Source organism: Pituophis catenifer, unplaced genomic scaffold (assembly GCF_029215685.1).
Source record: "Pituophis catenifer annectens isolate HBS135680 unplaced genomic scaffold, rPitCat1.0.hap2 SCAF_7, whole genome shotgun sequence".
Taxonomy (NCBI): domain Eukaryota; kingdom Metazoa; phylum Chordata; class Lepidosauria; order Squamata; family Colubridae; genus Pituophis; species Pituophis catenifer.
This window is the reverse complement of record NW_027256887.1, coordinates 45,601,988-45,615,975: the sequence shown is the minus strand read 5'-3', so window position 1 is coordinate 45,615,975 and position 13,988 is coordinate 45,601,988. Positions and strand designations below refer to the sequence as shown.

The following is a 13,988-nucleotide window of genomic DNA, read 5'->3' as shown; positions in this document are numbered from 1 at the left end:
AGCCAAACAATGTCGACTGGCGGCCCCCAGGGGGAGAGCCTTCTCTGTGGGGGCACCCACTATCTGGAACGAGCTCCCCCCAGAGATACCAAGGATCCTGGATCTGCGCACTTTCCGCCATGCTCTTAAGACTCTCCTATTCCAGCAAGCCGGCCTGGCCTAATTTTCTCCCGTTTTAAAATTGTTTTAAATCGAAATTTTAATCTGTTTTAAATTATTGGGATTTTTAATTGTCTTGGGCTAAATTATTTAATCTGGTTTTAATTATGTTTTTAACTTTTGTAAATATGTATTTTATTTTGTGCCTGTTCACCACCCTGAGTCCTTCGGGAGTAGGGCGGTATATAAATTTCATAAAACATAAAACAAACAAAACAAACATATCAGGCAGATCAGCTTCACAACCTGTCACTATTTCCCACAGTCATGTGACTACAATATGTGGTGGTTTTTGCTAGCTTTCAGCGGGGAAAAAAAAGCCCATTCAAATGAATAGGTTCACTTAATGACTAAGGTGTTTATTTAATGATTAAGCATTCGCTTAACAATCGTCACAAAAAAGGCCAGAAAAAATTACTTCTGGTCTCATCTCATGGGTGCCTCAACTTATAAATGTAACCATTTCTAACTGGATTTCTGGTCTCAATTACAATTGTAAGTTGAAAACTACCTGAAAACTATCAGTCACATGATTAATATATGTAAAATTATTATTATGCAGCAGATTGAAGATTCAGCTACCATTTCTATGCATTTACCATACTTTCTATTTAAGCCTATTTATAGGCAATGGGTTTATATGTGGCATCCAACATTTCCATTAAATGACACTCAATTCATAAGAGATGCAGAGAATTTATATTACATTCACGCATTTAAATAATGTGACCACAACTGCTGACTGAGGACTTTTTATTTTATTTTTTGGGAAGTAAGCATTATACATGGACAGTATTTTCCTGATATCTTCAGCTTGCAAATTCAAATTACTGATCAATAACTGCTGACTATATGCTTGCAATTCATGGGTTTTAGCATACCCATTTTCTGGAGATTCATTTGCAAAATTGAAGTTATCTATTATTATACACACAGTCATTTGCTTACTAAAAGTAGTAAGGAAAGTTTTATTTGCTCTTGAGTAGTAAGAGCAATGTTTCATGTACAGTCAGATAAAATACATCAAAATCAATAAGATAGCATTGCAAAATTAAAGAAAAAAGATTTTATCAAATTAAAAATTAATAATCATTTTTAATTGTATTCTTCTGGTCTTCAACCATTGAAATCTACTCAAGATTTCAAAAGATCTTGAGCAAGGTGCTTATCACTTGCAAACTCATATTAAAAGGCAACTGTTTTCAACATTCATTAATTTTAAAAAGCACTTTTAAGAAATATGTATTTAAAGCAGTAAAGCATCGATCAGCAAGAGTCCCAAACCTTTTCCCCATTAGTTTCAAATCATGCTCCCTCTTATTCATGTTCAAGATAGAGGCTTGTGGATAAATAGACAACTAGAATTCTATTGGATGAAAACATAGTAAGAAATGAAATGCAATCTCCAAAAGTCATAGATTAAAATATATCACTGCTTTTTGCCTATTCCAGACACCTCTCTCCATTAAAATTGTTCTAGACATTAATATGTAACTTGTAATTTGTAAAATACCAGGGACTTTAGATGCTTATGTGTTACATGATAACTTACTTCACTGAATCTTTTTAAAATCTTCATCATCTTAACTGGAATTTCAACAACATGTTACTATTCATAAGCAATGATATTTTTCCCACTCTGCAGAATTGAATTAAACAGAAACAACCACTTTGGAGCTAATTTAGTTTCAGACAATTAAAATTAAAGATTTTAATTGCTTTAAGCAATTGAAATCTCTAAGATGTGATAATTTTATATTTATTAATTAAGTTTATATTTTTACTTTTGTTCCAAGGTGTTCATTTTCTTTTACAGAGTTATCTTATTCCTTTACCCAAAGATAGCCTTGGCTGAAAGAGACCAAACAGCCCAGGACAATGAATTTTATTCCAGGTCTTGGTCACCATTAATTTTTGCTACTATATTCCTAGAGCACTTGCTGAAACAAAAATACATTTTAAAAACAACTGTACTTGCTATTTAATCATTAATTTATAAAATCAACAGTTTTATTCTTCAGGGAGTTCTTTGTGACATAAAGCTTTGACATAAAAGATAGCTTTATAGCAAAGTTCAAAATTACTTGGTGATTTTTTTTAATGATTTTAGAATCCTCTTAAATACCAGAATTATGTCACCAGTGTCTAGAATTTTTAGTACATCTAAAGGAAGGCAATAATGAAATTCTGCAGAATAGACCCACAATGAATTACCCACATTGGGAAGTAAGCATTATATATACCCACAATGAACCCGCAACAAACTACAATTACCTGCTTAACTCATGGTAAATGTCTGTTCTACTGCCCAATAGCCAATTGAGTACCAGTAGGTTGTTTTAATGTTCAAGCAATAAACACAAAAAGCAAAGAGCCAAAAGTGCATTGAAGTAATACAAATTACAAGAGAATGTATATTAAACATCATTCTGCAGACAGGAAATCTGAAAAAGACTCTGGACAGACCCCTTTATTGTGCTAGCTGGAATATTTCACCTTCCTATTTAAGACTCTGCTAAAGTTGTCTATCATCCTGGCCTCCATTGGCTTAATTTTTTTTTTCATAAGTGAGGGGATGATCTAATTTAGCAGCTGGATATCCTGCAAAGAACATTCCAGGGGAAATGCCTTTTTGTGGCATCTAGCAATTCATTCTCCCTTTTGAAAAGTTATACATCTGTTCATTACAGCAATAAAGTTGAGATAAACAACATAGGTCTGGGACAGCAGGTGTGTATGCATCAAAGTCAGTACAAAATAAGGTTATTAGAGAGTAATCAAAATAAATACAGAGTGCGAAGACAAGCAAATAAGATAATATGGAGTGATATAGGGTAAGACAGAGTTTTTAAAGTATCAGGGGAAAAGTGGATCACACCACTATCCCTCCTAGCTATTTCTTCTGCATGAATAGTACAATGTTCATTTGAATTTCAAATTAATTCATTATATCAATATATATAATAGTGTTCACACTGCTAAAGACAGTTATTTTTTAAATTGGCAAAAATATCTACAGAAACTAAAAACTAGTACTGCATAAATATATGTTTTATTGGCACAGAGTTTTATACAATACAGAGCTGAAGTGCAGAATATCTGCAATCAGCTCCAAAATACATAGTGACAATTGTTCAGTAATTCTGAATAACAAATGAACTGGAAGCAAAATGTGAGCTGCTTATAGATACTCCAGGAATGGTAAAGAGGTTAAATAAACTGTTCACTTGCAATTATTCCCTTGGAATTCAAAGCAAACCACTGAAAAGACAAGAAAAATAAGGTTCGTCTCCCAAAGATACCATATTATTAGTCAAAAATAAATTTAGATTGTGCCGTAACCTAAAGTCTTTTTATTATTTTAGAATTTTATCTTCCATGTGGATTTTTACTTTTCAACCTAAGAATTAAACAGTGGTTTCAAAGGCTGAATCTATTTTTCAAAGAACAGCTTATTACATTGATAGCCCAGTCTAACCCTGAATAATATGGCAAAATCAATATGCTATAATACTGTTGAATTTGGGGCAAGACATATTCTCAACCTATGCAACCTATATTTCAGGATTGTATGCCATCTTCATAACCTGAAGGAATGGGAAGACAGAAAAATATATAAGGCAAGGGATGCAAGAAGCAAATAGAAAAGACTGAACAGCTCTTCCTACAAGTCTTATATTTCAAAGAAGGTTCTTTAACTGATGGATATCAGCAAAGAACAGTTCTGAATAGTTCACTTTGCAAATATTTATTTTGCACATTTGCATTGTCAGCATGTAAGCTTCCTTGGGAAGAACACAGTCCCCATGTTGCATCACATCAAGGGCCATTCAGCATTTTGTTCTCCATAGTAACCAGATACCTAGGATAAGACTACAAGCAGAATATTAACATTTTCCACTGACTGTCCTCAAAAATAATACCAATAGGCATACTGTTTCTGATACTGGAGATAATATATAACTATTCTGATATATACAGTAACCAGCTACTTTTCCAATCCAATCCATTCAAGGAACTCCCTGTAGAAGTTCTACAATGTAACTTTTCTTTTTATAAGCTAAAAAAATCTTATGACAGTCTTCTCTGCACACTCTACATATAACACCCAAGCAATGAGTTTAAACTTCTCTAGTACTTGATGATACCCAGTCATACAATTCTGCCCATGGTGAATAAAGCAATGCCATGAACATCTTGTCTCAGTGCCTAAAGACTGTGACTGTCTGGTGGGGAAACAACAGGTTGAACCCTGGCAAGACTGAGTGGCTTTGAGCTTGGGAATTTTCCAATTCTAGCACTATACCATCTTTGGTGTTGAATGGGGTAGCATTGCCCCAGATAGAACTGGGAAGTCCCTCCTGGACTCTTGACTCCTGCTCAAAGGGTAGGTGGTAACTGTTTCTTGGAGGGCCTTTGCACAGCTTTGTATTATGTGTCCATTGTGGATAGGAGAGGACTGTCCACTGTAATTCATTCCCTGATAAATTCCTGCTTGGATTTCTGTAATGCCTTCTATATGGGGCTGCTTTTGAAGCATATCCAGAAGCTTCCGCCAATGCAAAATGGAACAGCGCAGGCAGTTATGTGTGACCTTAGTATGGTACGTTACACCTCTGCTCTGTGGGCTATACTGTATTGGCTGCCAATTTGCTTCTGGCTCCAAATCAAGATGCCGCTTTTAAATCTTTAAATCCCTTCATGACATGTGGCCAGTTCATCTGTGGGACCACTTCCCATAGATGGGAGACCAGGTCTGAACTACGCAGTGAGTTCCAGAAGGCAGGTCTTTTCTGCCATGGTGCCCACCTTATGGAACCTTCTCTCACCAGAACTGATATTTATCCCTCTTAACATTCCACAGCCCCTTCAGAACATCACTATGCCTTCAGGCCTGGAGATTCTAGGGACCAGGGAATTCTGGTGATGGTTCCTTTACTGTGACAATCATCTTCTCACGTTTTAATGGTTTTTATACTTGATATAACTGTTATATATTTATTATTTTTATTAAATGTAGGAGAGCCCAGAGTCACTTTTTTGTGAGATAGGCATCCATACAAATTTGACGAATAAATAATATCACAGGTTCCAAATGAAGCATTACCAAATTGTATTCTTAAACATTAACATTCCTCTTTCCCAACATACGTGCACTTACAATGAAAACTGTAGCATCTCTATGCTGGCAGGACACAAAATAGTTGCATATGGTATTATAACAACTTCTCTGAGTGAAAGACCATTTAAATAAATTCTGTTAATCTATAACATTATGCTATATGTATCACTGCTCTTGACTTAATGGATTTGAGATTTATTCAGGTGCAAATCACTATATATTATTCTGATTCAGGGAAAGCACAGTCCAATCAAACTACATGCTCGAATTTTGAAGAAAAGTATTCTTTTCTCTCATTTGAAAGACCTCTAGCAGCCAGAAATACCTGTATGAAATGTAATTATCCACATATCTTTTGAAGAATGAGATCAGGTAAAATAAGGTCGCCAAATGAGTTTGCTGTACTATAACCACTAAGTATACTCTCAACTGATAATTCATTCTTCAAGTCAATGCAATTAAAAAAGCAAGTAAATTATACAGCTCTGAAGTCATGTATCAAAGTGCTGCAGTCAGTTACTTTTCAAATGAAAAATAGTAAACAAAATTGTGATTTGGCTTTGGGGAACTTCAAATGAAAGCTAAGTAATATAATTCAAAAACTGCAGTATACCTTTCTGAGAATTATGTCAGGAAACAATTCCTACTTTCACAATATTTGCTGTGATGAGAAGGAAAATATATATTATAATTTTGCAATCCAGCTGATTTTAAGATAACCGTCAGAGGGCTGGTCTTCAGTTAAACAAACAAATTAAGCCTAAAATCTCAATCAATGTTACTACAGGGCAGATCCCACTGAACAAAATGAGATAAATGGTATGCATTACATCTGCAGGAGAAGTCCCTCTTATATATGTTAACAACTTGCTTTTAAATAGAATTTATATCCCAAAATCACAGGACAAGACAATGTATATGACATTGCTTAAAAATAAATAGGTGTTTTTCCCAAGAGCATATCATCTTACAGTTGGAATCTCAGTCCAGAATTGGAACGATTTTAAATCAGACATAAACTTCCAATCTAATTTAATCTCTTTGCTGCAAAGATATTGTATCTGAATCATTGCAAATGCAAACTTGAACTCCGTAGATGAGACATGACATAACAAATGTAAAAATTAAGAGTACATAGGAAACAGAAAAATTGTTTTGTTTTAAAATTAGAATACAATACCATATTTCAATTGTTTGATTGTTGTGGATTTCAGGTGAAATCAAATCTGAGTGGATCAAGTGATGGAAGGCTGATGTGCATTGCCCCACTCACCCCTCTTCCCCTTAGAAGCTTCCACTGTGACTTACTCCAATGGCCCAACCACGACTCCACACCTTTGCAGTGCCTCCTCTTTCCTACTTCCCTTTAGCTGCCTCCCAGATATCCCAGCACAGCATATTCCTCAGCCTATCTACATTCAACGTGTAGAATACAGGCCAAGCCTTTTGAGTTTTCTTGATCTCTGAATTAAATGGAGAATATACTGTGGAATGTAGCCAACATTCCCTTGTAATCATGCAGGAGGGAAGGAAGGTGCTAGAATGAATAGAAGGTGGACAGGTCAGCCAGTGAGATATGTTTGTGCTATAATACTAGTGGTGGCAACTGAGGGAGAAGGTAAAGGATGATTTGGGGAAGATTTGGGAATGAAGCATATGGATTAATGTCCACATCAAGACAGTAATAGTGGATGAGAGAACATTGGGTAGATGGGAAAAAATCAATGAAGTATGCTGTTCTCGGTGCATGGACTAAATATGTGCTTGGATTCAGTACAGATCACATGAAAACAGCTGTTTAATGCAAATATTTGTTTGTACACAGAATATTTTACATATCCTAGTAAAAATTTAAACAGATGAGAAACCCCTCTGACGTAGTCTTTAATTTATAATTTTATTACTACCACAATTTGGACTAAACAAAAGAACATTTTTCCCATTTGACTTTCAACAGGAATGTGAATTGGCAGGAAGTTTTGTTTTAAATCATCTATTTAGCAGGCAAAATTTTTGTATATATTTTGGTTTAGTACATAGTTACATATATGATATTTTTCACAAAAGAAAACTGTCGTCAGTACACCTCCATTAACACATTAAGTGTGTAGCTTTCTGCCAAGTACCATAAACTACATGTGAATATATCCTTCAAGTGAAGGCTATGATGCAAAAGTCAAATGGATGAGGTACAATATACCGTATTTTTTGGAGTATAAGACGCACTTCCCCCCCCCAAAAAAAGTGGGTGGAAATGTCTGTGCATGTTATACAGCGAATGTTGCTAAAGCCCCGCCCACCCACCGGCCCCCACCCTTCGGCCGTTTTCAGCCTCCACACATTGTGTTTTTGGCCTCTGCACACTCCATTTTAGACCTGTTCCAGGCTGCAGGGATTGCCACAGCACATCGCCGCTGATCACCACCTCCGTGCATCATGTTTTCAGCCTTCACACATTGCGTTTTCGGCCTCCCCACACCCTGTTTTTGGCCTTCGTGCGTCACTTTTTGACCAATTCCAGGAGGCATGGATTGCTGCCACCACCGCCAATCCCCACCATCTGGAACCAGCTGAAAACGCAACACATAAAGGCCAAAAATGGGGCATGTGGAGGCCGAAAATGTGATGCGCAGAGGCGGCGATGGGCTGTGGCGATCCCCGCAGCCTGGAACAGCTGATTGGTGATATTCTAGGAGGCCGATCCAACTGCCAATCAGCTTCTCCTGCTGAATCAGGCTGCGATAATGTGCTGAAGCTGACCAGGCTGTTTGCTGTTTGCTGCAAGGATGCTAGCCAGATGAATACCGATGGATGCTGGTAGGCAGAGGAAGAATTTTTTTTTTTCGTGTTTTCCTAACTAACATGCGTCTTATACTCTGGAGCATCTTATACTCTGAAAAATATGGTAAATATAAATGAAATACTTCCCCACAAACATGTGTATGCATTATCTCTATATATAAAAGCCAAATACCACTCACTCATCACGAAATCTCCAGAATGGTAAAGCCTACAAACTTGAAATTTGGCACGTATGTTCCTCTTGGCTTCTAGGTGCTCACTAAGAAAGGATTTTTAGAAATGACCATCAGATCATTAGTATTTCATATACAGTATTATATTCACATATTCTGATACTAAGGAGTTAGACATTCTACTCCCCCTCCCCACCTGAAGGGAACTCTGTCCCAACTGCCAGTTGTTGTGGCTCCATTGCCTGAGCCTGGGCTATAGACAGATGCAGACTCTGAGAGGGAGAGGAGTTGGCAAGACCTCCCTCTCCAGGACCCTTCTCTCTGGCAATGCCTCCGGAGGACACCGAAGGCCAAAGATAGGCTCAGAGCCAAGCACATCCCCACAGCCACAGGTGGACAGTGATGAAGAAGATAAGTGCTGCCTGGACCCTCGGCAGAGGCGCAGGGAGAAGCGTGCGCAGCAGAGCGGAAAGCGTGCCAGAGATTAGCTGAGTCACTGGACCGCACCCCACAGGGTATAAATGTGGGTGTGGTGGCCAGTTCAGTTTGTGACGAGCAAAAACTGGAAATAATCCATGATCTCTGCATTACTGGACTTTGCCTGCTTTATCGACTGCATTTGGATTAATCCTTGTATTGTTGCAACTCTGCCTGTTTTATCGGAATGCTTGCAGTCTAATCTTTGTTTTGTGTGAGTAAAGTCTGAATTGGCAGCTAGCCACTGGGTTGCTGCCAGCTTTATCTTCAAAGAGTTTTGTCGTGTGGCTTATTAACTCCAGGCCATCTGTGGGGGTGCGTGTGTGGTACGGGGACAGAACACCAGTTGCCTTATATTAATATGCTCTGATGATAAGGAGCTAGACATTCTACTCCCCCTCCCCACCTGAAAAGAACTCTGTTCCAACTGCCAGTTGTGTCACATTCCATTACTTCAGTTCAAACTGGCAGACGTTCCACTCCTTCACTCAGGAGTGGTCTGTACTAAACATCGCTACCTCACCAAAATGTCTACGCCTTCCACCTATGGAACTGCTTCCAAATTCAAGATGGCGGGAGAGATATCCCCTTATGAGTTTCAATCACTGACCACCACTGAGCCAATGGATTGTGAACCAAATTTTTCCTGCATAGTGTCCCAGCCCCAAATCATTTCTTACACTGACCTCCTCAGTTCAGACAAATCTGTACCTTCTACTGTAACACCAGTTAAAGGGAAAAGAGGGGAAAATGCAGGAAAAGATTTACAGATGTGATTAGGAAAACGCAAGTAAAGGAAGCTGCAAAAAAGTATCATCAAAGTCATCTCGAAGTCAATAGAGAGGCTGTAAAAAAGTATGCATCTAATAACCCCTATGTTAATCAGGCAGCTACAGCTAAATACAATGAAAAGGTATCACAAATCAGATAAATGCCTTGGACTAATAAGTATTTGTCTGGTTTTAAATATGAACCTCAGATTGATTACTCCAGGGAAAAGGTTGTTGACCTCAGACCTCGGTTACCTTGTGCCTGGTGCCATGCCCTGAAGTGGCAGGATGAGACTCCCGGGATATGCTGCAGTGGCGGTAAAGTCCATCTCCCTCCCCTTGTGCCCTACCCTGAACCCTTACACAGCCTTCTCACCCACCAGCATCCAATGGCAGATCACTTTCTTTCTGCTGCCCAGAAGTACAACGGATGCTTCCAAATGACATCTTTTGGAGCCAGAGAGATGAAGGAGGGAAATTTTATGCCAACATTCAAAGTGCAAGGGCAGGTCTACCACAGGATAGGAAGTATCATGGCGGGGCCTCAGCAGCAGCCTTCATTTCTCCAGATATACTTTGTTAGTGATGATGACAATGAGAGGGACATCTGTTGTGGAATCTACCCAGGCATTAATCCAGAACTGCTTAGTTCCATTTATCAAGCCCAATCACATAGTTTCATAGCAAAGCACGGGTATCCAGCTAGTACATTATAAAATACATTATAAAACCTACTCATCAATGATGTAAAAATATGGCTGAAAATCCAATCAGAAATCTTGTATTCATGCTAAATGTATGTCTATAGACATAATAGAATGGAGCCATAGAAAGGTTTGGTGGCAAAATTATTAAAATCTCATCCTGGGATAGAAATGCTAATTATGTTAATAGTAGAATTTTTCAAGATAATAATTTGAACATAAAATAAATTTAGGTGCTCAAGTCTAGCAATAGCTAATTTCTTATTGAGACAACTATGTTGATGCTTCTTCTTCACAATCAGCTTCAAATATTAAAGTCCTTTATTCAGAAAATAGACTGGCTTAATTAGAAGACCACAAAGCATTTGATGACTCCAGAATACTTCACAGAATTTGTAGTTAGTTCCACTTTTGATCTTAAGAACAAATATCAGCCTTCAGTAGGGTGATATTTGAATCCCAAACCATACAATAATTCAAACATGGTCAGAAATATATTTAAAATCACAGTTTACAGTGATACCTTAGTACTCAAATGCTTTAAAATTGATCAAATTTGGCACTTGATGTGAAAAATTTGTCCCGGTACTTGTTTGGTACTCAATGCACAAGCTAAAACTTGTTGACTCACTACATTATTCCTTATGGGAAAAAATTGTTTGGTACTTGTCATTTTAGTTACTCATCACACTTCCAGAACCAATTAATGACAAGTACCAAGATACTATCGTACTTAAAAAGGGGGAGCAACCCTTCATTACTAACTACACTTCCATGACAAAACCATATTTTGAAAGATGGCATACAAAATTTGAAAATAAATAAAGTTAGCAAAGAAGAATGAAGGATACCTAAGCTTTTAATAATAACAGTTCCTTTGACTAATTTTTATAAATGATGCTAGCTGCTGACAACTGCCAGATTGCCACAAGTTATAAATTAAATAAATAAATGCAAATAAATAAAAGAATTTTCTATCTATATTAAAAGATGCAACAAATCTTTAAAGCTGATTCAACAACTCAATCCTATATTCTCTTTTCTGACTCTAAAAGATTAAGCAGGTATTTCAGACTGTCGGTATAAGGTGCTAATTGGATGTCTATAAATTAAAAAGAAATGGTCATTAGCCAAAGAGACATTGCTGAATAACTAAACACTTTTATCTGAACATGTCATGTTCATTCCCAAACGTTTCCCAATGAAAGTAGACTGAGCAATACTTACTACAACACCATTGTTTGTGGTAGTCTCACGGTATGTAAAATTGCAAACAGCCCAAGCTAAGTAATAGGTGGACATGAGTGGAGTCTGTGAAAAGTGATCGGTAACCCATCCATCTTCTTCAGAAACAGAAGTTTCCACTGGCATATTGGACAAAGATAAATAAGTTGCTTGATGTTTGATGCTGATTTTAAATGTGGCCTTGTAGATAGGCTCATCAAAGCAAGGAAAGGCTTTTCTGGCATGTGTAGGAGAAAACTGTGTAACTGCAAGAAACCTGGAAGGAAAAAAAATGTTTTTATTCAGAACTGGATGCAAAAAAAAATATTGCAATGCAAAAGAGGGCAAGTTTGGATTACTAGTTAAGACACTAGGCTAGAAACCAGAAGCATGTGAATTCTAATCCTGCCTTAGATCAGCTGAGTGACTTTGGGCCATTCGCTCACACTCCCTCTGCCCACAATATCAGACTCAGGCAATGGTCAGTCAATTCCTGTCGGTCAACTCCATTGCACCCAATGCAGCAACACTTGGTTCATTAAAAAAAAAAAAAAGGATCAACTTACAGGAAATTTGCAAGGAGAAAAAAAGAGCAACAGTCATTGTGAAGCTTTGTCAACATTTTTTTTCCTTTTGGACTAAAATTATTTGGTTTTGAATGACCTTTCATTATGTATAACTAGAATTATTATAGCCATATCTGTATCTATAGATTTTTATAAAAAAACATGTTTTGTTGAATTTGAAAAAGTGTTTGAAAGAGTAGTTATATGCAACATAAAACCAAAATTACATTTAACACTAGAGAAAGTATTTATCTGATAGTTCTATCAATATGGTTTTTAAAAACCTTTGGGGTATCTTACTAAGTGCTGCAACCTATAGCAGAATCTTAGACAGGAATAAATCCAGGAAAAAATAAAAACAAGTTAACTATAGTTTACAATTATATTAATGATATAATGACCTTTTAGGAACTTTGTAAGAAAGTAATAATGCACTCTGACTTCATCATGCTGTATAGTGTTTTCTCATCTAAGAATACTTGACACCTTCAATTCAGTGTTGACCTCTGACAACTGTCTGGACAAGTCCCTGCAGTTTACCTGGCAAGATTTCATTAATGGTTTGCCATTGCCTGTTTCCTAGAATTGAGTGTGTGTGATTGGCCCAAGGTCACACAGTTGGCTTTGTGGTTAAGACTGGACTAGATCTCATGGTCTCCTGGTTTCTAGCCTGATGCCTTAACCACTATACCAAACTGGTTCTCATAAGAATACTTTGGAAACTGTTGTTTTTATAAGCAAAGTATCAGTGATATTAGAAATTTAAGGTATTTGCTAGATGCCAATCTTGCCCCATTAGTAATATCATATTTTACTATGTGTAGCATTTATCAAATAGAAATACCAAGAAAAACTGTGTCAGATATATATAAAATCATTGGCTTAGTTCAAAAAGCATTACGTACAGCAAATTTTAGACTACTTTTCCCTCTTTATTTGCACATTTTTAAAAAAGGACTGAAAACCTCTACTTTTGGTTTTGAATATATTGCAGTTCCAAATTACAAAACAAACAAAAACAAAGATTGCTTTCAGAGCCAGGTTTGTTAACTAAAATAAGACACAATTTGCTAGGTTTGTTGCAATGGGATATTGCAAATTAGTCAACATCAGAAGTAAAAGTAATTTCCTTTTCAGATTTGCAAAGAAAAAGTGAAGAGACAACATGGAATCCCATGGCCATACTACCAGTATAGTGTTTTGTTTGTACTTGGCTTTATCTAATTCCAATGGAAAAATACTTATTAAATGATAGAAGGGTGGTGAAAGTTTAAAAATTATTGAAAATTAATCCACATTCTATATGTTGACATGCCTGCACATACATTACATTTATTACTCATATTGTAACAATAGGCTAAGACACTGACTGCTTGTTTTACTGAGTTGAAGGATTTTAAACCTCCATTTTATTTCTGTATAATATTTGTATTTCTTTTTCATCTAGAAAGAAAAACTAATGAAACTCTGTATAATAGAGCTACAAAGCTGATGGAAGTTTTGAAATTTTGTTCAATTTTTTTTAACCATACATTTGCATTTATGGTTTATGAGATTTATGATTTCATATTTTTAGGCAGAACATGATTTTAATTTATATTGTTGTATATGTCTGACAATATTTTCTATAGTCTTCAAAGACCAAATATTACTAATACTATTTTTCAAATAAATGCATGTAACTATTAAAATGACACTTTTAAAAGTGTGATTGTGATTTCTGCAATATTTAGTTTTCTGTAATCATTTCACTGAAAATTCAATGTTCTAAATTATTAGATGTTTAAATAAATACTAAATCCCACTTGTTTTCTTATTAATGCCTCCTCATGTTCCCAGACTACTTTTTTTAAAAAATCAACTTTCTTATATTTTAATTGAGTAATATTTTCAAGTATTTCGTTCTTGAACATGGCATAATCTCAAAACCCTCTTTAAAAACTTAATTAAAACTCGGACCACGCGTTTTCTGAATAGTTTTTATCCCAGAG

The 13,988-nt window shown here is 36.4% G+C and overlaps 1 protein-coding gene across 1 annotated transcript in view; it reads right to left on the bottom strand.

The window, feature by feature from the left end:
* TRHDE (thyrotropin releasing hormone degrading enzyme) overlaps nucleotides 1-13,988 on the bottom strand; it is a 297,113-nt gene that overhangs the window by 277,992 nt on the left and 5,133 nt on the right. The window contains exon 2 of the mRNA XM_070947338.1: nucleotides 11,435-11,708. Coding sequence (XP_070803439.1) covers nucleotides 11,435-11,708 — 274 coding nt within the window. The remainder of the gene's footprint in view (nucleotides 1-11,434; nucleotides 11,709-13,988) is intronic.